Source organism: Patagioenas fasciata, chromosome 28, assembly GCF_037038585.1.
Source record: "Patagioenas fasciata isolate bPatFas1 chromosome 28, bPatFas1.hap1, whole genome shotgun sequence".
Lineage (NCBI taxonomy): Eukaryota > Metazoa > Chordata > Aves > Columbiformes > Columbidae > Patagioenas > Patagioenas fasciata.
In genome coordinates, this window is record NC_092547.1 from 4,680,879 (window position 1) to 4,706,798 (window position 25,920).

General features: G+C 67.7%; 5 protein-coding genes across 15 annotated transcripts in view; 2 read left to right on the top strand and 3 right to left on the bottom strand.

The window, feature by feature from the left end:
• The window catches only part of LRP1 (LDL receptor related protein 1), an 86,544-nt gene extending 84,743 nt beyond the window's left edge, over positions 1 to 1,801 (bottom strand). For all 4 annotated transcript variants that reach the window (XR_011735998.1, XM_071800068.1, XM_065858804.2 and 1 more), the window contains exon 1: positions 1,556 to 1,801. Coding sequence is in view for 3 of the 4 variants with exons in the window: in XM_071800068.1 (XP_071656169.1) it covers positions 1,556 to 1,628 (73 nt within the window). In the remaining variant the exon portion in view is untranslated. The remainder of the gene's footprint in view (positions 1 to 1,555) is intronic.
• STAT6 (signal transducer and activator of transcription 6) lies at positions 871 to 16,182 on the top strand. 6 transcript variants are annotated; one of them, XM_071800074.1, is made up of 23 exons: positions 871 to 951; positions 8,155 to 8,285; positions 8,591 to 8,729; positions 9,350 to 9,388; positions 10,262 to 10,345; positions 10,431 to 10,548; positions 10,638 to 10,699; positions 10,830 to 10,978; positions 11,079 to 11,210; positions 11,288 to 11,476; positions 11,543 to 11,630; positions 12,414 to 12,536; positions 12,620 to 12,712; positions 12,787 to 12,993; positions 13,070 to 13,164; positions 13,250 to 13,386; positions 13,490 to 13,636; positions 13,772 to 13,841; positions 13,992 to 14,117; positions 14,214 to 14,321; positions 15,032 to 15,112; positions 15,316 to 15,438; positions 15,514 to 16,182. In XM_071800074.1, exons 2-23 carry the CDS (start codon positions 8,170 to 8,172, stop codon positions 15,707 to 15,709), a joined length of 2,622 nt encoding a protein of 873 aa, XP_071656175.1. In that variant the 5' UTR covers positions 871 to 951; positions 8,155 to 8,169; the 3' UTR covers positions 15,710 to 16,182. The 6 variants fall into 6 exon arrangements, with proteins under 6 accessions (XP_071656175.1, XP_071656170.1, XP_071656171.1 ...); XM_071800069.1 differs by lacking the exon at positions 871 to 951 and adding an exon at positions 2,520 to 3,730 and having other exon boundaries at positions 9,315 to 9,388; XM_071800070.1 differs by lacking the exon at positions 871 to 951 and adding an exon at positions 2,521 to 3,730 and having other exon boundaries at positions 9,345 to 9,388.
• Positions 16,118 to 20,019, bottom strand: NAB2 (NGFI-A binding protein 2). Of its 3 annotated transcripts, none has more exons than XM_065858809.2 (7): positions 19,910 to 20,019; positions 18,571 to 19,375; positions 18,281 to 18,414; positions 17,752 to 17,803; positions 17,433 to 17,565; positions 17,159 to 17,359; positions 16,118 to 17,046 (listed from the first exon to the last, which is right to left on the bottom strand). In XM_065858809.2, exons 2-7 carry the CDS (start codon positions 19,366 to 19,368, stop codon positions 16,952 to 16,954), a joined length of 1,413 nt encoding a protein of 470 aa, XP_065714881.2. In that variant the 5' UTR covers positions 19,369 to 19,375; positions 19,910 to 20,019; the 3' UTR covers positions 16,118 to 16,951. The 3 variants fall into 3 exon arrangements, with proteins under 3 accessions (XP_065714881.2, XP_065714882.2, XP_065714883.2); XM_065858810.2 differs by having other exon boundaries at positions 18,571 to 19,457; positions 19,910 to 19,980; XM_065858811.2 differs by lacking the exon at positions 17,159 to 17,359.
• On the bottom strand, positions 19,537 to 21,510 carry LOC139825737 (uncharacterized). Its single transcript, XM_071799839.1, has 3 exons — positions 21,259 to 21,510; positions 19,668 to 20,660; positions 19,537 to 19,560 (listed from the first exon to the last, which is right to left on the bottom strand). The coding sequence occupies exons 2-3, from the start codon at positions 20,493 to 20,495 to the stop codon at positions 19,537 to 19,539; spliced, it is 852 nt and encodes a 283-aa protein (XP_071655940.1). The 5' UTR covers positions 20,496 to 20,660; positions 21,259 to 21,510.
• On the top strand, positions 20,516 to 25,774 carry NEMP1 (nuclear envelope integral membrane protein 1). The gene is made up of 11 exons (XM_071799840.1): positions 20,516 to 20,593; positions 20,743 to 21,388; positions 21,831 to 22,046; positions 22,624 to 22,745; positions 22,836 to 23,046; positions 23,236 to 23,308; positions 23,422 to 23,515; positions 23,681 to 23,795; positions 23,913 to 24,138; positions 24,400 to 24,573; positions 24,778 to 25,774. Exons 1-11 carry the CDS (start codon positions 20,516 to 20,518, stop codon positions 24,977 to 24,979), a joined length of 2,157 nt encoding a protein of 718 aa, XP_071655941.1. The 3' UTR covers positions 24,980 to 25,774.
• Positions 25,775 to 25,920: the final 146 nt, after the last annotated feature.

The following is a 25,920-nucleotide window of genomic DNA, read 5'->3' on the forward strand; positions in this document are numbered from 1 at the left end:
AGGATGGAGGAACTTCCCTCCCGCACACCATCATCATCATCATCATCATCCTGCAGCCTCGTTTCCAAAGGCAACGCGGCTTATGCAATGAGTGATGCCCGTCCCTCCCGCCCCCTCGAACTTCTGGAGCCACCGGCTGCTCCAAGCGGGGACGATGGAGACGGGGGTCCCAGGAGCGGGGCGGGGACACCACCCGGTGGGCTCAACTGTTGGCCAGCAGGTCAATCAGCCCCATGCTAACGAGCGCTGAGCGGGGTCAGCTGAGCAGCTTCAGGGCTCAGGAGCCGTTCTGCTCCTGCCACCCCCTACAAGGGACGCTAATGAAGCACCTGGACCTGCAGTGGGGCAAGAAGAGGCTGGAGGGCTGGAAACCACAGGCTCCAGCCACTAATTTGGGGCAGGGATCTGGCGTTTGGCCGACCCTTCTCCTTCTCCTCCTCCTCCTCCTCCTCCTCCACCCCGCTGACCGGGTGACGGGTCAAGCGCTGCCACGCCACCAAACACCAGCAGCTTTGCCCCGTTCGCTCCGAGACGGGCAAAGAGCAGGGACGCAAAAACCCTCCCCAAAAAATGAATCACTCCAGCCTTTGCCAGGCCGTTCCCATCGGGATGGAGCAAATCCATAAGAGAGCTGAGCAAGCCAGCTCAGAACCCCCATCTCTCTGCTTTTAACGGGAAAAACAGCCTCCTGCCCCACACATTCAGGCGTTGTAAGGAACTTTGCCGTCGCCGGATCCCGGCTCGTTCGGCTGCCAGCTCCTAAACGCGCTCCCGCTGCCAAGAGCAGCCCCTTGTACATTCAAAAGCCCGGCCATTGAGCTGACGAGCTCGCTAAAGTATTTACTGAATAGATCAATAAGAGCAGGGAACGAGACGTGCGCAGCTTGGAAAAAAGCAGCTGGCAGGGGAGGCTGGACAGACAGACGGACGGACAGAAAGCCCCATCGCTGGGTAAACATTTTCCCGATGCCACCAGCCCGGCCACGGGCCAAACTCCGCAGCCGGGCTGCGGTGGCTCCAGAGAAGCGGCCCCAGTTATGCAAGAGCAGGGGACCAGGCCGGGCTGTCACCGTGTCCCCAGGGAGGGGGGGGGATCCCGGTCCGGGCTCCCGCAACGGTGCCGAGCTCCAACTTTCCTGCTTGGCTGCGGGGAAAACTTTGGATTCCAGAGGAAAATGGGCCGCGGGTGGGCGGAAAGTCACCAGAAACCGGCAAAAAACGGGCAGCGCGAACGCGCGGCCACCCGCGGCTCTTGGTGGGGGGGCGGACGGGGCGGGGGGGGCGCATCTTCCATTGCGGCGGACGCGGGGAAGGACGCGCCGCTCCCGGTGCCCCCCGGTGCCCCCGCGGCGCTGCGGGGCCGGGCTGCGCCCGCTCTGCTTTGTCACGGCGGCGCCTCCCGCCCCCTCCCCGGCCCGGCCGAGCGCTGCGGCCGCTCCCGGGCCCCCGCGTCCCCGACAGCGGCCGCGGGGCCGCGCAGCTGCGGCGCTGCCCCCCCGGCCGGGCGTCCCCACCGCTCCGCACCGGCGCCCGCCCCGCGCGGCCCCGCACTCACCTTCGAGGGCGCGGGCGGCGGGCGCGGCCAGCAGGGCCAGCAGGCACCCGGCGAGGGGCAGCAGCGGCCCCATGCCGGCGGCTCGGCGGCGGCTCCTCACGCCGTGCTGCCCGCGGGGCGGCGCGTCCCGGGCCCGCGCACCGACATCCGCGGAGGAAGGGAGGGAGGGAGGGAGGGGGCGCGGGCGGGGGCGGGCCGGGGCGGGCGGACCCTCCGGGCTGGGCGGCGGCGGCGGCGGCGGCGCCGGGGGCGGCAGGAGGGGGGCGGGGGCGGGGGGGGCTGCGCGCGCCGCCGCCGCGGCGGAGGGATGGATGGAGCGCGCGCCGCCGCCCGCTGACGTCACCGGGCTCGAGCCGCCGCCGCCGCGCGCGGGGAACGGGGCGGGGGGAGCGACGGGAGGGGGGGGGGGGGGGTCGTACGCGGCGGCCGCGCGGCGCGCATGCGCGTGGGGTGGAGGGGGCTGCGCCCCCGGGGGCGGGGTGGGCACGGGAAGGGGTACGAGATAGGGTATGGGATGGGGTATGGACGGGATAGGGTATGGGATGGTATAGCACAGGATGGGGGATGGGAAGGGGTACGGAATGGTATAGCGCAGGATGGGGGACATATGGGAAGGGGAGTGGGATGTGGTTCGGGAGGGGGTACAGGATGGGGTACGGGATGGAGGACAGGAGGGGATACGAGATAGAATTTGGGATGGGGTTTGTACAGGATGGGGTATGGGATGGGGTATGTATGGGATAGGGTACAGGATGGGGGACGGGAAGGGGTATGGAATGGTATAGCACAGGATGGGGTGCGGGATCGGGGACATATGGGATGGAGAGTGGGCTGTGGTACGGGAGGGGGGACAGGAGGGGGTTAGGATGGGGTATGTATAGGAGGGGGTTCGGGATGGGGAGCAGGATGGAGTGCAGGATGCGGTGCGCAGGGCAGGCTGGGGGCAGCCACAGCAGGGTCTGCCTGCGGCACTGCGTGCGCCCCCCCACGCCTGGTGGCGCATCCTGCGGTGCCCAGGCCCCAACCATGTCCCTCTACCGGGACGGGAGAGCTGGGCCATAACCGGCCCCGTTGTCACCAGGGCCGAGCGCACAGCTCAGCCCGGAGCTGGGTTTCACTTGCCCAACTTGAGCCAAGGCAGAGCCGGTCGCCCACGCTCTGCCACACAAGCCCACTGTGGGGTTTGGCAGAGCTGCAGTGGCTCCATCTCCAAAAAACAACCTCGGTTGTCTCGTCTCACCAAAACATCCTTTCCTCTGCAGGGAACATTTCATCCTGCCTCGGTTGTTTGGTAACGAGTCTCCGCCACCCTAATCTGCGTTTTTGAGTGGTCACAGCCGGGGCCACTCTGCCAATAATTGCAACACTTTCAAAAGTCCCAGGATCCAGCTGGCTCCAGAGCCCTGGGTGCAGCCCAAGCTGCAGTGGGGGCTGCTGGCCAGGTGGGGGTCTGGCAGTGTGGACCCCCCCAGGCCAAGCTCAGTGCCATCTGACCACCCTATCCCAGCTCGGTCCCCATGGGTCCAGCTCCCTTCTGCTGCCCCTTGTCACTCTGCTGCCACCACAGCTGTGGTCACCATCTCAGAGCCCTGACATCAGAGCTGGAGCTGCCTGCAACCCGCCCAAGTGATGTCACCTCTTCAAACAACGATGTCACACACCTGCCCCCCACCCCACCGAGGCAGCCGTGCTGGCAGAGGTGTGGGGGGAGAAGCAGCCGTCCATGGCAGTGGTGCTGGTTCAAGCTACGCCAGATGTTCAGGAGGAAGGTCCAGATGTTCCACGGAAGCCCCCCCTGCAGGAGGGCCAGCAGGGGCACACACCCGGGGGTGCGCTGGGGGTCTGAAGGGCTGCTCTGCGTCCCCCCACCGTTGCGCCAGAGGCCCCGGAGGTTGCGCAAGCCCTGCAGAGTGGAGATGGCCAGGACGGCTGCAGCTGTGCGCTCAGCATTCCTCCCACGCGTGGCCCCCGGCCAGGACCCGCCTGGGTGGCTCTGCACAGCCCCCTCTCCATGCAGCCCCTGCCCTGTGGGCTCTGCTGCCCCCCCAGGGCAGTGCACCCCGTGGTACCCTAACGCTGGTGGGATGAAGGCCATTGCGGCCCCTTGCACCTCCAGCGCCTTGCAGGGTCTTGCTGCAGATGCCGATGCCAACTCCGGGTGGGCCGAGATCACCGGTCAGTCATTGAGGGTCCCCCTGCAAAGGGTCTCCTGGGCAAACGCGAGCAGCGGGTGCAAGGTCTGGGACGGGTCACCCCGGTGCTGCCGGCACGGCCGGTGCCGGTTACGGCCCCGAGCACCGCGGGTTCACCGGCGATGCGGGAATGCGGAGACCCGACCCCGGGGGCTGCGCACCCCGGGGCTCCGGCGGCGGCCCCGCCCCAAGGACCGGGCCCGGTGGCACCGGCGGTGCGGCAGCGCGCCCTGGCGGCGCCCGGGTGGTCCTGCCCGGTGCGGGCTCCCCCCGTTCCGGCGGGGGGTGTAGGAGCGGCCTCAGGCGCTCTCCTGGGCGGGCAACGGGCCCCATCCCCAAGGTGCTGGGACCCCCCGAGCAGCGAGCCCCCTCCCGCAATGAGCCCCCCATGCAACGAGCTCCCTGGTGCCGCAAGAACCCCTAAGGCGATGTGCACCGCCCCTCCCTGAGACCCCGCGCACGGGCAGGGGGGGCACAGACCGGGACTCAAAGCGCAGCACGGGGCCCCGGGGCTCAGAGCGTGCGGTACCGGGACCACCAGCCCGGCTCCGCTCCGCGGGGTTGGGGGTGCTCCGCGGCAAAGGGCCACGACACGGACGCGGGGCGAGAGAGGGCACGGGGCCGCGGGTGGGTGTCGGATATAGGGTTGCTGGGTCCTGGGGAGCCGCCGAGGCCCGGCCGGTGCTCCCTCCCCGTCGCACCCGCCGCCCGCACGTCTCCTCCCCTTTCCTGGCGCTCGGCGCTTTCCGCCGGAGCGGAGCAGCCGCGGGACCCGCCCGGTCGCCGCCATGGACTGAGGGGCCACACGGCCCGGCCCAGCCCGGCCGCCCCGCGCCAGCGGCGGCTCCGCCAGGTAACGGGGGCGCGGAGCCGGTACCGGCGGCGGGGCCGGGGCGGCTCCCGGAGAGGGGACCAGGACCCAGTGCTGGCCCCGCAGCGGCCCCTTCCGCCGCCCAGCGCCTCCCGCCCCGCCCCTGGGCTGGGGCAGGGGCACCGGGCTGGGTACCGGGGTCCCTCGGGGGAGAGCGGCAGCCCCGGGGGAGCGGAGCTGGTGCAGGGGTCGCGGGGGCGGGCCCACGGGTGCGGGACCCGTGCCAAGGTCCGGGTGCCCGAGGGTCGAGCGGGTGGGCAGGGGGACTCTTGGCAGCGGGACGGGCGATGCCCGGGGCAGAGATGCCCGGCGGGCACCTCCGGGGTGAATCCCTGCAGATGAACCGGGGTCTCCGCAGGGAGCGGCGCTGAACGGGACGTGGCCTCGCAGGGATGTCCGGAGTGGGACAGCGAAGGGGCTTTGGGTGCTGTGGAGCCCCCAGGTGGGCGCTCTGGAGCTGGGCTGGCAGGTGTTGCGGCTCCGGTGGCCACGCCGCTGGAGATGCCACCCGGTCCTTGCCCGCCCAGGTGTGCGGCGGGGCTGCCGGGCCCAAAGTCCACAGCACCCAGCTGGCAAGTGGATGCAGCTGCTGGCACCCTGGTGTCTGGAGAGAAAGGTGTCTGGGGCAAACAATTGCACCAGCCACCCCAGTCCCGCAGGTGGGACAGCGAGCTCCTGGGGACTGGATTCGGTGTGGACTCCCCGTGCCTTGAGTCACGCTGGGGCTGGGTCGGCTGGGGAAGGCCCTGCTCCTCTTCTTCTGAATCAGAAGAGCTTTCACTGCTGGAGAGTGGCTGGCTGCGGCCAGACCCCGCTGCCGCACAGGCCCTGCGGTGTCTTGCCGCGGCGCTGTCACCATATCCTGCCGTCTGGGACAGCGCTCCCTTGCCTTGGTCTTGGCTATAGAGCCGGCAGCGTTGCCTCCCCAGCACCCTGGGGAAACCGTGGCGTTTGGAGAGACAGCGAGGTTCCACGAGCTGTGTCCTGACGCTAGAGCTGAGCCCAGGTGTCCTGGGCGTCAAGCACTGGGAAACCTCCGAGGTTCTGAGAAAGCCCCGGGGAAGTCTCTGCTCAGCACCCAGGAGGATGGGGAAGGTGCAGGATGTGCGTGCCCACCAGCTGCCAGCTCCTTCTCTCAGCAGCCTGTGGGCTGGGAAACTGGGGAGGGCAGAGGGGGACCAGCCAGGAAGGGGGTCCCTCGCAGTCCTGGTTCCCCCAACGTGTGGGGAGAGGTGGCCCCGAGGGTGGGGGGCTGCGATCTGCTGCCAGGAAGTGCCGGTGGTTAATGAGTAACAGCCGTGAGACGTAGGGCAGCTCTTGCTTCTGGGATGTTGACTTGGTTTCCCATGGCCTGGTGAGTCAGCAGAGTCTGGGGTCAATGATCTCTGGGGTCACCGATCCCCTCCTGGGCCTGGGCTCCCAGCCCAGGGACCCCTGGCCCCGCCAAGGAGGCGAAATGGCCCCTGGGGTGGAGGAGGAAGTGAAAGTGGCTGCGCCGACTGTGATTTGGAAGGGGGAACAGGCAGAAGGGCGCAGGGCACAGCCCAGGCGCTGCTCCTCTACACCAGGCGCCGTACCCTGCTCCACCATCACGCCGGAGGCTCCTTGTGGCCGTGGGGTTTCCCCTGGTGGCAATTCCAGGCTCAATGCTCCCACCTCAGCTTCCCAGGACGTGTCTCACATCCCTGTGCCGGGCAGGCCTGGCCTGGTCTCTGCCCCCAGCGCCATTCTCCGCGGTGCCGCTGGGGCCGGATCCTGGGCACGCCGGCTTCTCTCCAGGGTACCCCCGTGTGCGCGGCCTCGGCTGGGGCACCGCGGCAGCGGCTGGGTCTTGCCAAGGAAGGGCTGTTCTGCAGAAGGAGCAGAGGAGGAAAACATGGCAATGAGGGCGGGGGGGAAGCAGGGCACGGCTGGGCTGGAGGAGCGGCTGGTGCCCGGAGGGGACGGGCCTGTCCCCGACGCCGAGCTGCTCCGAGCTGTTGTCCCCTGGGCTGGAAGGGAGCTGGGGCTGTGGAGGAGGAGCCCAGCATCTCCAACAGACTCTTTGCAAATTCAGGCATGCCCAGCTTACGTCCCAGGTTGCCACTTACCAGCCTCCCAGGGCTAAGCAGAAATACAGGTTTTAACGGGGGGGGGAGGAGGAGGAGGAGGATGGGGATTAGATCTTGAGGATCACAAAATGAGAGGCTGTTTATTCCTCCTGTCTTGGTTCCCGGGCTGCCAGCAGCCACCACCTCGCCGAGGCGGCGCTCCTGGGTGCGATTCCCACCGCGCGTTGTCCCCTCCGGAGCAAACTCAGCCCTCGGGCTTTGTGCTGCAGGAAGTCATCAGGATCCATTTGCTCGGGCCAGTAGAAAGCAAACGCGTCCCTGGAAGCGCTGGGCTCGGCGTGGCCGGGGGTCAAGCCTCCGTCTGCTGGGGTCGCCCCCTGGGACGGCACGTGGGGCTCCGCCGGCGCCGGTCCCACCGCGCTGCCCACGTCCCGCGGGCCGCGGAGCACCCAGGGCCGCGCCACCTCCGCCGTCCCCCGGCGGGCCCCTTGTCCCGGCGGGGCGGCCGGCACCGAGCTGGCGGCGCGGTTGTTTTGCGCTCGCTGCGACGTTGCCCCAGTGACGCTGGCTTCCTTCCCCTTGCACGGTTTCTCAAAGGCCCCGGCGGCTCCACCTCCGCCTCGGCCCTCGCAGCGCAGCCCAGGCCCGCGGGGAACGCGCTGCCCGCGAGGACCCGTGACGTGAGGCCCTGTTTGCTGGCGGGGACGGGGACGCGGCCCCGGGCGGACGGGCTGGCCGGGGTCCCGCGGTCGCCCTGGCCGGTGCCTCGTGCCCACCGCAGGATCCGGCCTGCGTCCCGGCCCGGGGAAGCAGCAGCGAGGTGCGTCTGTGCCGGGGGGCAGTGACCCCCCTTGCCGGCCGGCGTGGGGGGCAGCGGGGAGGAGGGGAGCGGGCTGGCGGGAAGTGACATGGCGCGGGCAGGACGGGGCGGGCACGGCTGGGGGGGGCGGCTGTCGAGGCTGCGACACCCGGAGAATCTGTGGGCTGGGCTGGGCTGGGCTGGGCTGGGCTGGGCCGTGACCCCCCAGCCTTTCCAGGGGGGGTCCACCTGGTGCCGCACTCCAGTTCCTCGGTTGTGCCCAAGTGAGGCGCCTTCCTCAGGGAGGTTTTGGGGAGCAGCCCCTTGCCGAGACCCCCCAGCCTCGCCATGCTCTGGGGTTTCACGCCCTCCCTGCTCCCACCGGCTCCACCATCTCCGACGCCAAGGCCGGCGGCGCTTGCCCAGCCCCCTGCGTCTCCCTGCGTGTCACCCGCAGCAGGAGGCGCAGGGATTCCCCAGGGGTGTGGGAAACTGAGGCACAAATGGGCTGCCTGCCCGCCCAGGATTGCCCAAGAGGCCGATCCTGGATTGGGCTTCCTGCTCCTCCTCCTCCTCCTCCTGCCGAGCAGCAGGTTCAGGCAGCGAAGGGACTCGCCTGCCCTCCCCGAGGAGCCGCCGGTGCTCTGGGCACCCCGCTCACGCCTCGTCCCCTTGTTCCTCTGCAGGTGACAGCTGCCAAGATGTCCCTCTGGAGCATCGTCTCCCACATGCCGCCGGAGGAGTTCAGCGGCCTCTTCACGGAGTTTCCCCGCAGCCTGCGCTGTCTCCTGGCCGACTGGCTGGAGAACCAGCCCTGGTGAGTCCCGTGTGGCTCCGGGACCCGGGGGCAGCGGCGTGGGTCGAGCCGCGGCGATGGGGCTGGTAGGGATGGGCGGGCGTGCAGCAGCCGGGCGTACACGTGGGAGAGGTTTCGGGAGGTTTCGGGAGCCGCGGCCTCTCCAGGGAGCCGCCTCCTCGCTCTCCGAGCACAGTTCGCCCTTGTTTGTGCAGCACGTTTCCCCTGGAAATCCAGGTGTCCCCTTCCTCTCCAAAGCGAGCGTGGGTTGCACAGGGGAGGGTGGAGGATTCGCGCCCATCCACCCAACCTCTTCTCCTCTCCAGGGAGTTCATCAATGGCTCCGACGCCTTCTGCACCAGCGTGGCCAGCGGGATGCTGGCGGCCATGCTGGAGAAGCTCCGCGGCGCTGCCGGCAGCGACGGGCAGCAGTGCCAGATCCTGCAGCAAATCAGCAGCGTCGAGGTGAGCGGGGACCCTCGGGAACGTGTTGCACTGCCGTTATTTTATGCTGTGGATTCGCCGGCTCAAGCACCGCTCGATGGGGCCGGCGCCATGAGTTGGTCTCCACTTGACACCTGCGTCAAGGCAACGAGCAACGAGCTTGTGTGGACCCAACGATGGGGGTTTTTGGGGCGCTTCAGGAGGACGGGGGGGTTTTCATGTCCTGGGGCTGACCCCCATCTCACCGCAGCGCTCGGGGCGTCACCACCGCAACCACGGTTGTCCCACTGGCTTCCCCTTATTGCCACGGTTCTACAGCCCCTTGGGTGCCCGGCGGAGCTGCCCCCATGGCCACAACCTCCCAGGTCCCATGGCACCCAGCCCTGGCGGAGCCTTCCCCGTGTCCCATGGCCTCCAGCCCCGGGGCAGCCACCTCGCCAGATGTTCCCCATTTTCTGCTTGTTTGATTTCTCCTTCCTCCGTGCCACGCATTGTGCTGCGTTTCCTCCTCCGTGTCCGCCTGTGCGTGCTGGGTTTCTTTTCTGGGCTGTTTAGCGAGGTCTGTTGAATTGCTCTCTGTCTCTCTTCCACCCTCTGTGATTGCAGATTTAACCCCTGTGCTCTCTCTCCTGCCAGCGAAGCTCTTAGAGCCCTGTTCTGCTTGCAAGCCCTGCTTTTTGGTAACAGACACTTTTAATATACATTTGGGAAGGGATCTGCTTTAGTCATAACTTCTGGGGAAAGGGGTAACTTTCCAAAACAAGAATCTTGCTTTTTAAAATTGTAGGAAAACAAGCAGATGTTTCAATTTAGGGCTTTTTTTGTGTGTTTAAAACGCTCAAGAGGAGCCACCCTCCCATGTTCCTTCCTCCCACCATCCCTCACCCTATTGCGCCCCCGTTTCTCCGGAGCCCCCCGGGGGGGAAGCTCTGGCTGCTGGGAGAGCCGGGTGCTCCCCCATGGGATGTGTGAGCTGTGGGACACCAAACCTGAGCCTTTTGTCCCCAGAACCACGGGCTGGGTTTGTCCCCAGAGCTGCGTCTGAACGCGGGACAGGCCCTGGGGCTCCGGGATTCGGTGACGGAGCCGCCGGTGCTCCGGAGGCACCGTGCGCGCTGTCCGGCCGCTCACTGCTGCTGTTTTGGGAAGTGGCTAATTTGGGAAATGCTCAGAGGCCGCAGGAGCTGGCACGGGGTGCAGGGAGCTGGAGCCAGCGGGGAAATTCCTCCCCCTGTTCTCAGTAGTAAGATCCACCCAGGCCAAGGCAGCGGGAGGATCTTCAGCAGGCATCTCAAGGAGATGCTTGCGGAAAGAAGAGTTCGCTTTGCTTTGATTTCTTGTTGTAATTTTAAGCTGATTTGTGATTTTTCACGCGCGGTTTATCGAGGTTTTAAAGCTGGGAATCAGCTGTGTCAGAACAGCGAGTTGCGCTCTGTCCCGCTCTTCGGGTCGTGAAAACCCCGAGGCTGCTCGGTGCCGTTTGCTGTGGGGAGGGGACCCAAAACGGGGCTGGGGGACACGTGTCGTGACACCCTGTCACTGTGTACCCATAGAATGCCTACCGGCGGGACCCACTGCGCCTGGTGGCCGTGCTGCGAGCCATCCTGGACGGGGAGAAAGCCGCCGTGCTGAAGCGGGTGCGTGGTCCTTGTCCCCCGGCCCGGGGCACCCTGATGTTTGGGGGTGTCAGGGCCCCCCTCACCACTCTCTGCTCTCCCCCAGGACCGGCATCTCCCCCTCAGCTTCCACCAGCGCCAGGAGGAGCTGAAGTTCAACCTGGGGCTGCAGCGGCTGCAGCATCGCGTCCGTGAGATCCAGGCGCTGCGGGACAGCTTCGCGGGTGAGGGGATGGGGCTGGCGTGGGGACGCAGCGCCTGGGGTGTCCTGCAGACCCCGGCTAATGGGGACACCCCCATCCTTCATCCACAGCCTCTCTGCAGCCCAATGTGCGGGACCCGCAGCTGAAGACAGAAGCGAAACCCCCGGAGAGCGTGAGTGGGGTCTGGAGCAGCTGGGGAAGGAGCCAACGAGCTCCCGGGGTCTCAGTGTCCAGGGGGATGGAGCGGGGGTGTCAGTCTCTGCTGGGGGGGCCAGAGCCCCATGGCCGGTGCTGCCCCCCAGGAGCTGCCCAGCCTGATCCTGGAGGCCATGAAGGAGCTGGAGGCGGTCAAGCAGCAGGTCCTGAAGAGGATCCAGATCTGGAAGAGGCAGCAGCAGCTGGCGGGGAACAGAGCTGTCTTTGAGGAGAACCTGGCTCCGCTGCAGAAGAGGTGAGGTGACACGGGGACACAGAGCGGCTCCGCTCCCCGGGGACAGCTCGGGGGTCCAGCTGAGGCTGAGGGTGCCCGTGTCCCCGTGGTTCCTCGGCAGGTGCGAGAGCCTGGTCGAGGTTCACTTCCAGCTGCACCAGCAGGTGATGGCGGCAAGCGCAGAGCTGGGGGCCGAGCTGCTGCCCCGGCTCCTGGAGCGCTTCAACGAGGTCTTGTCCAGCCTGGTCAAGAGGTAACGCGCAGGGCTCGGTGGCGGCAGAGCTGGCGGGGGAGGCTGTGCCGGGCACCATGGTCTCCCCCGCTCCCCAGCTCCTTCGTGGTGGAGAAGCAGCCGCCGCAGGTGCTGAAGACCCAGACCAAGTTCCAGGCGAGCGTGCGGTTCCTGCTGGGCCCGCAGCTGCTGAAGGCGGCGGCCAAGCCCTACATGGTGCGCGCCGACATGGTGACGGAGAAGCAGGCGCGGGAGCTGGCGCTCAGCGCCTACAGCGGCACCCTCAGGTGAGCGGCCGGGGGGCGGCGAGGGGGCGGCCACGCCGGGCACCCCCTGACCCCCTCCCCACACAGCGAGAGCACGGGGGAGATCATGCACAACGTGGTGGCCCTGGAGACCAACCCCGCCAGCGGGACCTGCTGCGCCAACTTCAAGAACGTGGTGAGTGCCCCGAGCCAGGGGCGGATGGGACGGGCTGGGGGGTGGGCTGGGGGCCCATAGTGATTGAACCAGAGTGCAATACAACCACGATAGTCGCTCCTCACCCCCTCAATAGGGGAGAGAATCAGAACGGGAGGGAGAAGCTTGGGTTGAGATCAACACGGTTTAGGAAAATAACAAAATACTAATACGCTACTAGTGAATATATATAGAAAATAGAAATAAAAGCTAGTCAAGGCAATTCCTCGTGAACACGCTGAGCAGGCAGTGCCAGGAAATGGCACCTGGTCCCAAAGCCGATCCCAGAGAGAGAAAAGAGAGGGAAAAGGCAGAAAGGCTCAGAGGCCTCTGCAAAATGGCAAAAGCCGAACTAAACGTCCCAACCTAAAACTCCCCCGGCTCAATAACAAGAGCCAAGAGCAGAGAAAATGGAAGAGTCAACCAGAAGGTCCCAAGTCTCCTTAAATAATTCACAGGATGCTAATGGGCTGGACCGCTCTGGTTGCTCAGTGTGGGTGTCAGTGCAGCTCTGTCCATCCATCCCCTTCCTCGCTGCCTCACCCCTGTGGGCAGAGCTCAGAGTGTCCTTGGCTCTCAGAGCAGAGCCATTCAAACCATGAACCCTGTGCTGGGCTGGGATCTGCTTGTTCTCAAACTGAGTGCAAACCATGAGCTGGGAAAAGCAAGGTTTGTGATGCAGGAAGAAAATCAACCCGTTTGCAGTCCAACCAGCACAGTGCCCCAGCGCTTGCCCAGGGCTGATGCTCAGCTCTCCCCTTGTAGCTGCTGAAGAAGATCAAGCGCTGCGAGCGGAAGGGATCGGAGTCGGTGACGGAGGAGAAATGTGCCGTCCTGTTCAGCACCACCGTGGCCTTGACCCCCGGCAACCTGTCCGTCCACCTCCAGGTACCGACCCCCTCCCGCACAGCCCCTGTGACCCTCCCAGCGCGGCCGCCCCGGGGCTGAGGGGGAACCGCTCTGTGCCCCAGGTCCTGTCCCTGCCCATCGTGGTCATCGTCCACGGGAACCAGGACAATAACGCCAAAGCCACCGTGCTGTGGGATAACGCCTTCTCCGAGATCGTGAGTGCCACGGGGCGAGGGACGGAGCCGGCGGTGCGTGACCCGCTGTCCTGACGCCGCCGGCCCCGCCGCAGGACCGGGTGCCTTTCGTGGTGGCCGAGCGGGTGCCGTGGGAGAAGATGTGCGATACGCTGAACCTGAAGTTCATGGCAGAGGTGCAAACCACTAAGGGGCTCCTCAAGGACCACTACTTCTTCCTGGCCCAGAAGATCTTCAATGACCACAGCGCCAGACCCGAGGACTTCCAGAGCCGCAGCGTCTCCTGGGCCCAGTTCAACAAGGTGAATGGGAGGGCTGGCCAGGGTGGGCAGGGGTCGGTGTGGCCCTGGGGAGCCTCACGCCCTCTCTCCACCCCAGGAGATCCTGCCTGGTCGGGGCTTCACCTTCTGGCAGTGGTTTGATGGAGTCCTGGACCTCACCAAGCGATGCCTCAAGAGTTACTGGTCAGACAGGTGGGTGCCTGTGGGCCCGGTGGGATCGCTTGTCCTGGTCCCTGTCCTCCACCTTGGCCCACTGTGTGTCTGTCTGTCCCTCCAGGCTCATCGTCGGCTTCATCAGCAAGCAGTATGTCTGCAAGCTTCTGAGCACCGAGCCTGACGGGACCTTCCTGCTCCGCTTCAGCGACTCGGAGATCGGAGGCATCACTATCGCTCATGTCATCCGGGGCAAGGACGGTGAGATGGGGGGACAGCGGCTGCTCTGGGTGTCACTGCGGCTTGGGGACACGGGGCGTTCTGGGGAGCGGGTGACGGAGCTCTGTGCCGTGTCCCCCCACAGGGTCCAGCCAGGTGGAGAACATCCAGCCCTTCTCTGCCAAGGACCTGTCCATCCGCTCCCTCGGCGACCGCATCCGCGACCTGGGGCAGCTCCGCAACCTCTACCCCAACATCCCCAAGGACCAGGCGTTCGGCAGCCACTACAACAGTGAGTGGTGGGGACGTGGGTGTCACATCGGCCTCCCCAGCGACACAATTTGAAGAGAAGAGGGTCTCTGGGCAAGGGGGCTGTCATGGCCCTGTGCCGGGTGGTGGCTCATGGATGCTTCTCCCCTTTGAGCAGAAGAGCAGACGGGCAAGGATGGACGGGGCTACGTGTCCACTGCCATCAAGATGACCGTGGAAAGCGAAAGGTGGGTGCATGGAGGTGTGTGCACAGACCCCCCCGGCCGACACATCGCTGCTGGGGGGGCGGATTTCTGACCAGGCCAAACGGGGGTGTCTGAGGAGTCCCCTGCGGGTACCGGACCCACCTGTCTGATGGGGATGATGTGTTTTCGCAGGGACCAGCAGCCCCAGAGCACCGCGGGGGGCCCCCACGACCACCCCCAGGCTCCGATGTTCACCCCCCCCATGCTGCAGCCCGAGCTGCACCCCGAGAGCTTGCAGTCTGTGCTCAGCCCCATGTGGTGAGTGCCCAGCTGTGCCCAGCTGTGCCCGGGGCATGGAGGGGGCTGCGGTGCAGAACCCCCCCAGATGTGAACCCACTGTGTCTGCACTTGCAGCCCCCCCGCTCCGTTCTGCCCCCCGTCTGTCCCCACGGGCTACCAACACCCTCCAGGTGACACCAGCATCAACATGATGGTCTCCGACAGCCTCGGGTCCTTCCCCAGGTAGGACGGTGCTGGGCGAGGGTGGGGAGCAGGGTGGGCCCCCCAGTGCCTGGGTATTAATGACAATGTCCCATCAATAGACACAAGATACATTATCAATCCAGCAAACCGGACGGTGCTTTTGTCTGATAACCCCCCCTTAATACACAAATTGCATTGATAACAGTAACGGACAAGGATGCTGATCTGAATGGCAAAGTTACTTGTTTTACAGCCCATGATGTCCCTTTTAGGCTAAAGCCGGGGTTTGATAATCAGCTTCTGGAGACAGCCCCATTTCTAGATTATGAAGCCACACGGGAATACGCCATTAAAACAGTGGCTCCAGAACCAGGGAAACCTCCCTTAACCAGCCTGCAGTGCTCCTGATCAAAATTAAGGATGAAAATGACAGTGCCCCAGTTTTCACACAGCCCATCATAGGTCTGTCCGTCCCCGAAAACAACGCTCCTGGTGCTCAGCTACCCAAGATAAGCGCTCCGGGTGCTGCCGGTGGGCGCAGTGCTGGGATGAGCTGTATTTTGGGTTCTGATGCACCCCTTATTTGAGGAGAATGGGGTGGGATGTCACCCCTGCAGACCAATGCTGCTGTGACAGTCTGTCCTGGACCGGAGTGACAACAGCCCTGCTTACACATAGAATTGATAGAATTAATTCCTATGTGCCGGAGGGGTGTTCCCCCCGTCTCAGCGCCCCCGCTCTCCCCGCAGCCCCTCGCAGATGCTCTCGCCGCCCCTGGTGATGGACCCCGCGCTGCCGCGCTGCCAGGACATCGCCTTCAGGAACCCCATGTAAGCGCTGGCACATGGCCGGGGGGCCCTTCTCCCACCCACCCCAGCTGACCGGTGCTCCCAGTGCTGGTGTTCCCAACAAGACCGACCCCAGCCCCCCGAACCAAGCGCATCCCCTTGTGCCGTGGGGCTGCAAGCAGCACAGGGGCAAGGGGGTGCCCCATGGCTTGTGTCAGCCCCCCCCCGCCATTTGTGGCCCCCAGGCCCTTCATGCACAACCAGTACCTGCCCGGGGGCCCCTCGCCAGAGCCGCGGGACGAGGAGATGCCTGAGCTGGCCCCGTTCCCCCCCATGGTGGAGGCACCACTGCCGAGCTCCCCACGGTGGTAAGTACAAGGCGGGGGGGTCCGCAAGGGGGTTGGGGGGGATCCCCTGGGTCACCCCACTGCCTGTGTCCCCAGGATGCCACCCAGCATGGACCTGCCCCCCAGCTCGGACTTTGAGCAGTTCCTGCACGACATGGAGCTGGAGGGCCCCGCGCTGTGCCCCCCCTTTGCGCCCCCCCCGCAGCGCAGCGGGTACCCCAGCCCCGGCACATCTTGCTGGGGGTCAGGGGAGTCGCGGTGGGACGACAGCGCCCGGCCGGGACACGCGTGAGGAGGTCACGGGGCTGCCGGGGGTGTCATCGGACTGTGCCCCCTACCACAGCCTTTGTACTCCTGGACTCAACCAGGGTGGAAACCCTAGGGAAGGGGAGTTGGTTTTTTGGGGGGGGGACAGCACTCCGGATAACACCCTGCCCTCCCCCATGTATACGCTCCGCGGTGAGGAGGGGGTGCAGGTGCGGCCCCCCCGCTGCCCCCAGCCCACGCCGCCGGGCTCAGCGCCGCGGGGGCCGCCGTGAGTCAGTGGCGAGGGCGGGAGGCGGCAGCGGGAACCACGCCGGGGCGGACGCGCCAGCGCGGCGCGTGATGGGGCCCCCCCGGCCTGGGGGACACTGGGACCCCCCCACAGCTCCTGGTGGGGGAAGGGGAGCACCGGACCCATCGCCTGGGAGCAGGAAGATAAGCCATAAAATAAAGTTTTATTCCAAAATAACAAAATAAATAATCTACTGTACACGTTACAAAGGAAGAGTCGCTAATGCTCTAAAAAGACACCACACAGTCCTAACTTGGGGGGGGGACACACACACCCCAGGGCTGGGCACGGCTCACAGAAACGGGGGAGTAATGGGGGGATGGACCCTAAGGGGTTTGGGGGGGCAGCACCACCCCAGTGCCCGTCAAACGCCACCTGCGTTGTGCTGGGGGGGCACCTATCTGTGACACCCCACGGCACGTGTGACACCCCACGGCACAGGGCCCATGCACACGGGTACCGGGGGGCAGGCGGGGGGTGCGTGCGGGGGGTGCGCAGTTGCTGGCGCTGAGCGGTGGTTGCTGCGGGGGGTTGGGGGGGGGGTATTTACAGCCGAAACGCCGCGGTGCCGCTGGGGGGGTCGCTGACGCGTGGGCGCTGCGCGGGGGGCGCGCACGGCACCGTGTGCCCGGCGTGGGTGGCGGCGCTGGAACACGCGGTGCCGCACGTGGCTCCCGCGCACGGTGACGGAGCCGGGGGACGCCGGCTTGGGGACACCGGGGGGGGCTGTACAGCGGGTTCGAGTCCATCGAGGGCTCCCCAGCCCCGGTGGGGACGAGGGTATTGCTGCTGCGGGGGGAGCGCGTCCCACCGCGGCTGAGGTAACCAGAGCGGTGCAGGAGGGGCCGGGACCGGGGTGGGGGGCTGTGGCCGAGCCCCCCCTGGCTCTCCATGCCCAGAGCGCCGCCGCCACGCCACCGGCACCCGTCCCCCAGCACGTTATTGCTTCGTTAATGGTGGCGGGGGGGCTGGGGGGCCTCACTGCCGGCTGGTCTCCTGCTCCACCTTGATGGTGCCGCGGGGGGGGTCCGGGGGGGCCGGCGGGCCCCGTTCTGCCAAGCCGTCCTCAAACTCTGCAGGGAGACAGAGCAGGGGGGCGGTGTCAGGGCGGCGCTGCCGCGGGGGAACGGCAGCCGCGGCCCCACCGCAACACCGCGCCCCCCCCCCCACCCCGCGGGGGCTCACCGGGCGCCGGGGGCTTCCCGGGCAGGCAGGGGCTGAGCCGCCCCACGCGTTCGTGGGACACGAGCCGCGCCAGCCGCAGCCCCTCGTCCATCAGCGTCTGCTGCAGGATGTGGCGGCTCCACAGCCCGTGGGGGGGGAGGCCCAGCGCCACGTCGGGGGCCGCGCTGGGCGGCGGCGTCAGCCGGGGACACGGCCCAGCCGCTGCGGAGAGAGGGCGACGGTCAGTGCTGGGGGAGCCGGGAACGGGAAAGGAAGGGAAGGGGACCCCACTCACCCTGCAGGTGCCCATCGAGGCTTTCCCCAGACAGGCTGCCCGCGTCCTCCTCCAGGCTGGCCCGGTACGCAGCCCCGGGGGGCTCCGGCGCCCCCGGCAGCGCCAGCAGCTCCGGGCGGCTCTGCTCACCCACCTGCCGGGAGCGCATGGTGAGCGCAGGACCATGTCCCGCCGGGGGGCTCCGCACCCCCCGCAGCCCCTCGCTGCCTGCCCGAGCCGGCGTGGGCAGCCCCGGGCACGCCGCGCCGTCCTGCCCACGCTGCCAGCTGCGCACACCTGCGCACGGGTGTGCCCCCCCGCGCCCTGGGCGTGCACCCACCTCCTGCTTGAGCCGCTTGGCCGCGGTGGCTCCGCTCTCCTCGGGATGCGCCCTGCGCGGGGGGAGGACGAGGGGCCGAGTCAGGCGTGGGGGCGGCCGTGCAGCGGCCCCACGGCGCACATGCCGGCCCGGCTCCTGCCACGCCGCGGGCAGCGCCGGGCGTGGGCGGCCGCCCGGGCAGGGCGGTGCCGCGGGACGGCTCCGATCGGGGCTTTGGCACAGATGGAACCGGGGGTGGCCAGACGGGGGAGCAGCTGGAGAGCGAAGGGAAAAGGCAGCACGGCCACGGTGCACGGCGGGCGGGGGGAAGGGGACAAGGGACGGGGCTGTCCCCAGCAGTGTCCCCAGCAGTGTCTCCAGCGCCCGGCATCCCGGCCGCCCTCCCGCCGCCCACGGCGCTGAGGTCAGGCTGTAAACAGCTCATGCGAGGGAAGGGGCGGTCGGTGCCGCGCAGTCCCGGCCCTGGGTTGCGGTGCAGCTCCCAGGGCACAGAGGGGGCGATGGCCGGGACACCCAGGCCTGGGCTCACCTGGTGACCTTGAGCGAGGACAGGTAGGTGATCTCCCGCGCAACCTGCCGCGAGAGCGAGAACAGCTCGACGCGCCGCAGCAGCAGCGAGTTGTCCCGCAGGCAGAACTGGGCGGCCGCCTCGTTGATGATGAGCTGGGGGGCACAAATGACGCGTGAGCGGGGACAGCAGCACCCGTGGGACCCCGTGTCTGCTCCAGGACCCTGACCCGCACCCTCCACCTCCAGAGCACCCCCCGCCCCGAGCCAGCGCATCCCCAGGACCTTCAAACCGGCCGCCGCGCCACCCACCTCGTGCAGGGTGAGCTGCTTGCCCTCACGGCGCCGGGCCTCGCCGCGGCCGTAGATCGCGCTGTGCCGGCGGATCTCCTCCTCCTTGTGCCGGTCGCCATCCTCCAGCTGGAAGATGTGCCCCACGGCCTTGGCCAGCTTCTTGTTGAGCTTCATCAGCGCCCGCAGCTCGGCCTCGCCGCCCCGGGGGCAGCTCTGCAGCAGCCGCTCCACGCTCTCCGCCACCGTCCGCACCAGCTCCGGCTCCAGCACCTCCGTGCCCGCCGGCTGCTCGCTCCCGAGCCCACCCGGGGAGAAGGGGGGACCCCCTGGCTCCTCATCCCCACCGCCCTCCGACTCGGGGGTGCTCCTCCCCGGCCACGGTGGGGCTGCCGACGGCGACAGCTTCTCCCCTGGCTCCGTGGGGCTGCGGGCTGGGGGCGTCCCGGCGCTGCTGCCCCCCTTGCCCGCGGCGTCGCCGGGGCTGGCGTGCCCGTTGCTGAGCGCCTTGCGCCCGCCGGCCTCGGAGAGCTTGAAGAGGGGGATGCTGCTGACGGGGACGGCCGAGACGGGCTGGCTGAAGAGCCCCGGGTTGGAGGCCCACTCACGCAGGGCCTTCTGGAGGCGGCGGACGTGCAGGGGCTTGGTGGCCATGCCCACCAGCGCCATGATCTCCAGGAACTCCTCCTCGCCCGCCTCGCAGAGCTGCTGCACGTCGTCCCCCCCTTGCTGGATGAAGGTCTCGTAGTAGCCCAGCAGGTTGGCGCGCTGCAGCACCCGGTACAGCTGCAGCTCCCCCAGCGTGCGGGGCAGGGCCATGGCGAGCCTGCGGGACGGACGGCGTCACGCCAGGGGATGGACGGACGGACACGCAGGAGAAGTCCCCTCCTCACCCTTTGGCCCGTGCTCTGGGGGGACAGGGTGGGGAGGGGGGTCACCCCATGCAGGACAGGGCAATGTGGGGTGTTTCAGGGTCCCCGACCCCCACTAGACACCCAGGCCCACCCATGCCTGCTAAGACAGACCCTGTGGCCATAGCCCCCCTGGACATGGCACAGACACGAGTGGGGTCCCCCTCTGTCCCCCCCATGCCCGGGACTGTACCCCAACCCCCCTACTGCCACCAGCAGCCCCACACCCCCCGCGTGGGGCCGGACACGCACCCGGGGCTGCCCCAGCCCTCCCCAACCCCGACGGCGCGGGGCCGGTGATGTGCCGGTATCCCGATCCAGCCGCGGCCAACGGCCCCGCTTGCCCCGCCCTGCTCGGTGCCCCCCCGGTGCCCCGGCCACATTCCGCTCCCCGCCCCGCCGCGGTTCCCGGTGCCCCCGTCCCCTCCCGCCGCCCCCCGCTCGCTCACCGCCGGCTGGCGCCGCTCCGGCCGCTGCAACCGCCCCGTGCGCGGCCGCCGGGGGGGGTGGCGGGGGCTCCGGGGAGGGCGCTCCGCGGGTCCCGGGGGTCCCGGGGCTCAGGGGGTCCCGCGGCCGGGCCGGGCGCGCTCGCTCCGCCGCGCCGCGCCGCTTCTGCGCGCCGCCCACACGGGCGGTACCGTGAAATAGCAGCGGCCCCGGCTGCGCCGCGGCGTGGGAGGCCCCGGGGGCGGATCCCGCGGCTGCCGCCCCCGCCGAGCGCAGCGCGGGCGGCAGCGGCGGGGGGGCAGCTGGTGGGGGCGGCGGCACCGGCCCCCCCTCCCCGGGCAGGAGGCGCAGCGGCACCGGGAGCCGGGGGGAGCGGGGACCGGCGCCCTGCACAGCGGCTCCGGGGGTCCCGTGGACCGGGCAGCCTCCGCCGCTGGAGGGGGGGAGCGGGGAACGGGAGCCGGTGTCCCGGGTGGGGAGCGCGGGGTGGACACGCGAGGCACAAGGAGCCCTTGAGCGGGGGCAGGAGTCGCGGTGCCCGGAGAGCGCAGGGACCTTCACCCCGGCCGGGGTCGCCGCTCGCAGCATCTCCGGGTCCTGCAGCAGCGATGCTGCCGGGCGCCGCTGTCCCCGTTACCCTGGCGCTGTCCCGGGGCGCCAGAACCCCCGCGGAGAGCCGGTACTTTGTATCTCATCCCCCAGTCACCGGCTGCCATCGATAGGCTTCAGGGTGAACACCCCCACGGCACAGGCCTGGCCCCAGAGAGAAGATGGGGAGTGGAGGGAGAACGATCCTCGGGTCTTGAGGGGGGACGCTGGAACCCCCCTCCCGCAGCACCCGGGCCCCGCGGGAGGATCACGGCCCCCGCCCCGTGTCCGGCCCTGCGTGGCTCGGCGCTATTTATACCGCGGCCGGGCGCCTGGCGTGGGTCCAGCCGCCCCCACGCTCCTGCCCGGGGGGGGCCGTGGCCGGTCCCGTCCCCGGGGCTGGCGGGGGGAGTGGCAGCCGGAGCTCCCCCACGGGGACAGTCCCCGCCGCGGGGACCCTTCCTGCCCCGGCTGCCCCCGTCCTCCCGCCGGCCGCCCCCCTCGCACGCCCCCCAGCGACCAGGCGTCCAGCGCGGCGGGGCCGTTCCCAGGCCCGGCGCTGCCCCCGGCTGACGCACATCCTCCGCCCACGGCCCCGCCGCTTCCCGGCTCCGCCGCCCACGGCCCGGGGGGTGCGGGGGGGCCCGAGCCCGCTCCCCGCCCACGGGCGGCCGGCGGACCCGGCGCCCTGGCGCCCCACGGGGAGGGACCCGAGGGGCTGGGGAGACCCGCATGGCCTCGCTGCCCCGTGGAAGCAGCGCACCCTGCAGCGGGGAGAACCGGCACAGCGGATGCTGAGCCCCGAGCCGCCGCTCCGCCCGTGGGGGTGCGTGATCCCCCCGCTTCCTTGGGGACGCCCCGGCCCCACGGGACTCCCCGGGGAACGGGGGCAGGCGGGGCTCCGCGGCCCGGCCGGGGAAAGGCTCCCTGTCCCGGGGCAGCGGGTCCCGTTAGCCCCTGAGCTGCGTCCCCGGTCCTGGGGAGGACGGAGGGGGCGGGACCCGAATCCCCCCAAAATGACCGCCCATTAGAAAAAAGAAAAAGAGCAGGACTGCTTTCTGATAGGAGGAGGAGCTTGTCAATCAGTCCGAATTGGCGATGGAGGCGGGAGCGCGTGATGGGCGGGGCGTGTGCTGTGATAGGTCGAGGGGTGTGCCTGTCAGCGCCGTTGCTAAGGCGGGGCTCACGGTTGCTACGGTCGGGTGTGCCCCTTGTCAGTCACCGTGGTAACCGAGGGCGGGGCCGTGGTTGGTTCTGCCTGAGCTGCGCTGATAAGCTGTAGAACGTGTCAGCCAGCCGGTAGGCGGGGCTGGATCGCGAGCGGCATTCCGGTAGGTCGGTTCAGCTGTCACTCGGCGCAGGCGTCACGCGAACGCCGCGCTCTCATTGGCTGCCGCGCACCCCCGGCGGTCGTTGCCAGGCGGGCGGCGGCGGAAGCGGAAACCGGCGGCGTCGCCGCGGCGGGAGGAATGAAACCGGCTCCGGGGCGATGGCGGCGGCTGCTGGGGGCGCTGGTGCTGCTGCTCCTCCCACCGCCCCTGGGGGGCGCAGGTGCGCGGGGCGGCGACGGCACCGGGCGGGGAGCGGGGCGGGACGGGACAGCGGCCCCGGGGAGGCGGCGGCGGCGGCGTCACGCGTCCGGCGGGGCCGGGACCCAGCCCGGGGGGCGCGGAGCGGAGCGGGACCGCGGCTGCAGCGGCAGGGCTGCCCCGTCCGGGCGGTGCCTGGAGGGGCCGAGCCCCGCGGCTGCTTCCCTCAGTCCCTCCCGGCCCCGTCGGGTGCGGGAGCGCCCGGAGCTGCCGGTGCGGCCGGGCCCTGTGCGACCCGGCGCCTCCCGCACTCCGGGGGCTCCCGCAGGAGCTTCTGCTCGGGTTTGGTTTCCCAGGGGTGGGCGTGGGGAGCGGGGTACGAGTTTGTGTTGTCTGTGGCAGCCCCAGGAACGGGATTATCTCAGAAAACCGGGTGGCACATTCCGAGGGAAACGAATGAAGAGTTTTTATCTTTGCTCCCCCAGAGCGCCCGTAACGGGGGGAGCTCCGGTAAGGGCGGGCGGGTGCCGTGTTTTGGTGGGAGCGGAGCCCTCGCGCCTGGTCTGTGTTGCCGAACCCGCCCGCTCTGTGTCGCGCAGATGCCAAGGAGTCGATCATCCCGCTCCACGAGGGCCGCACGTACCTGAACTCTGTTCCTCGCCACTTCTGCTACACCAACACCCGCGTCCCGCAATGGCACGACATTTGGACCCGGACGCAGGTGAGCAGAGGAGGCAGGCGCTGGGTCCGGCCAGACCGAGGCCCCCCCCGGCACCCACAACCGTTCCATCCGCATCCCTTCCCCACACAGATCCGGATCAACAGCAGCCGCATGATCCGCGTCACCCAGGTGGATAGCGAGGAGGAGCTGGAGCAGTTCAGCGTGTGGAATGATGTGTTCTTCTTCCTGAAGGAGAAGCTGAACGACACCAGCATTGACGTTGATCTCTACAGCAATAAAACATGCCTGAAGGTCGAGCTGCTGGAGGCCGGCACCACGTACTGCGTCGTCCTTTTCCGACGTATGTTTGCTCCGTGGCGATGGCTCCTGGGGGCCAGCAAGGCCGTGACCGGGCCAGCGAGGCTGTGGCCAAGCCAGCTCATGCTCTGAGGGCCAAGAAGGCTGCTCCTTTCTTGGGAAGGAAAACACTCCCGCAGAGAGAAGCGTGTTTTCGTCCGTACGTCCCAACCCTGACCCTCTTTCTTTCCAGGCTTTGACCCGAAGCTGTTCCTGGTTTTCTTCCTGGGTCTGTTGCTGTTTTTCTGCGGGGACATGCTGAGCAGGTGGGGCTGAGCCCGGTTGGTTCTGCAGCTCTTGGGCGTCACTCCCTGTGGGTGTGTTTGTGCAGGGCCACCCCTGAGCTGTAAAACACCTCACACGTGTGTGATCTCTGCAGGAGCCAACTCTTCTACTACTCGGCCGGGATCAGTTTTGGCTTGCTGGCCTCGCTGCTCATCCTCGTCTACATGATGTCCAAGGTCATGCCCAAGGTGAGCGTCATGTTTTCACCCGTTAGACCCTGGTACAGATTTTCTGTGAGGGAGCTGGGGCTCTGGGTTGTGGGTCTGGGTGTGCAGAGCACGGCTCAACAACCCAGGGGGAGGCAGCTACAGTTGCCCACTGCCCGTCTTGAGTTTCCCCATTTCCTCTTCTAGAAAAGTCCTGTTTACTTCTTGCTGGTAGGAGGCTGGTCCTTTTCCCTGTACCTGCTCCAGCTGATCTTCAAGAACCTGCGGGAGATCTGCAAGTCCTACTGGCAATACCTCCTAGGTATGCATTGGGCTTTCGGAGCCAGCGGTTCACCAGTCTGCACGTTTCCTACTGGAGCTGCAGCACGCTGGTGGAAGATGCCGAGGCTTCCTGCCCGTTCCATCTGCTCTCCCTCAGGTTACCTGCTGCTGGCGGGCTTGGTGAGCTTCGGCGTGTGCTACCGGTACGGCCCGCTGGAGAACGAGCGCAGCATCAACCTCCTGTCCTGGGCACTGCAGCTCCTGGGGCTTCTGTTCATGTACTCGAGCATCCAGATCCATCCCATCGCCTTGGCCCTGGTGCTCGTTGCCATCTGCACCAAGAGCCTGGACTATCCCTTGCAGTGGGGCTTCGCTCTCTACAGGTGAGGCTGTTTGCGCCTCGGCTCTTGTGGAGCATGGATGGAGCCTGTGGTGCAGAACTGGGGCGTTTCCTCTGGAATTTGGGGCTGGGGTGGATGTAAGGGGGGGGGGGGGGGGGGTGATGTCCCTTTTTCCCTGGGCTTGGTGTGGGAGAGCATCCCGCTCCTCCCTGAGGCTGGGAGCTCCTATGGGAGCGAGGAGCAGGGGCAGAGGGATGTGCGCTGCCCCTGAGCGGGCGGTAACCAGCGCTTTTGGGCGGGCAGGAGGGTGCAGAGCGCCAGGCTCGGACCGAGCCCCCCGCGCCTGCTGACGGAGGAGGAGTACCGGCTCCAGGGCGAGGTGGAGACGCGCAAAGCCCTCGAGGAGCTCCGCAACTACTGCAGGAGCCCAGATTTCTCTGCCTGGACCGCAATCTCCCGCATCCACTCTCCCAAGAGGTAACATCCCCCGGCAGCGCGCGGTGGCATCTCCATGCGCTTCTGAGAGCCCGTGGTCACCGTGCTGTCACCTCTGGCTTTGGAGAGAGGGGGACAGAAGCATAGAGGGTGTGAGGATGCATGGCACGCTGCGGGAAGCACAGATAACGCCCGGTCCTGGCGCTGAGACCACGCACAACGCGCTTCTCTGTGGCGTCTTCTCAGGTTTGCTGAGTTTGTGGGCGGCGCGTGTCACATCAGCCCCAGCGAGGTCTCTGTGCACGAGTGGGAGTACGGCCTGGGCAGCAGCTTCCTCGAGGAGCAGCTCTTCGAGGAGGAGGAGGAAGATGAGGAGGAAGATGATGACTCCTTTGACAAGAACCACGGGAGTTACTCCCTGACCCACAACCACCTGGATGCCAATTGAGGTCGGACACACGGAGGCGAACACAGAACCGCTGCCATTTCCCCACTGCCTGTTGGTGTGGGTGCTCGTGAGCCCCCAGCACACAAATCGCAGGGACGGGGACGTCCTTCCCAGGCCTGGGCACCCATCAGGCTCCTGTCAGTGCCCTGAGCCTTGTCCCTTGTCCCCCTTCCCCCCGCCGCTGCCTCTGCCGGGCTGCGGGTGGCACAAGAGGAACTTTGGACCCGTTCCGGCGGTGTCTGCGTGCTCAGCATCTGCTGCAGGAGGGAGCGGGCAGCTCCTCCTCCCTTACCAAAGATGCCCAAGGGCCTGAAACCCCGTGTGGGCACCAAAACCTGCAGCAGGTTCATGTGCAGGTCGCAGAGCTCGGGAGGAGGCGGCTCCCCGGCTGCTGTGGGGTGCAGGGGCCGCGCTTGGGCTCCCCCCGTGCCAAGGAGGAGTGTGGATGTGCTTTCTCTTCACTGGCCATTCGCTGCTGCTGACCCTGTCCCATGGAAGCCGGTGTCCTGCCTTCGAGCTGTTGTTTGTGGGGCTGTCCCCACTGTTCCTGGGCTGTGCTGGAGCACAGAGCTGGGGGGGGACACCCCAACCTATGCAACTTTGGAAGCAATAAAGCTGCCCCGTGGCCGCTCTGCTGCTCGTACCTCGCTTTTGCCGTTGGTTTTCCCCCGCCAGGTTTATTCCCCGGCCCTCGCTGTGCTTCCCTCCCCGCTGCCCCCGTTCCTGCGTCCCTCTGTCCCCTCTGCTGGGTTAACAAGTGATTATATTTTTAATAAAGATGTATTTTGTAGGTAACGAGCCCCGTTTGTCTGTCCCGCGGTGACCCCAGGGCTTGGCCCTTGGGAGCTCGCTCGGCCGAGAACACCGCGCGGTGCTTGGGGACAAACACCGGCCCTGGGGCTGGGTTCCCTGCAGCAGCCCCAGGGCAAACCACAGAGCAA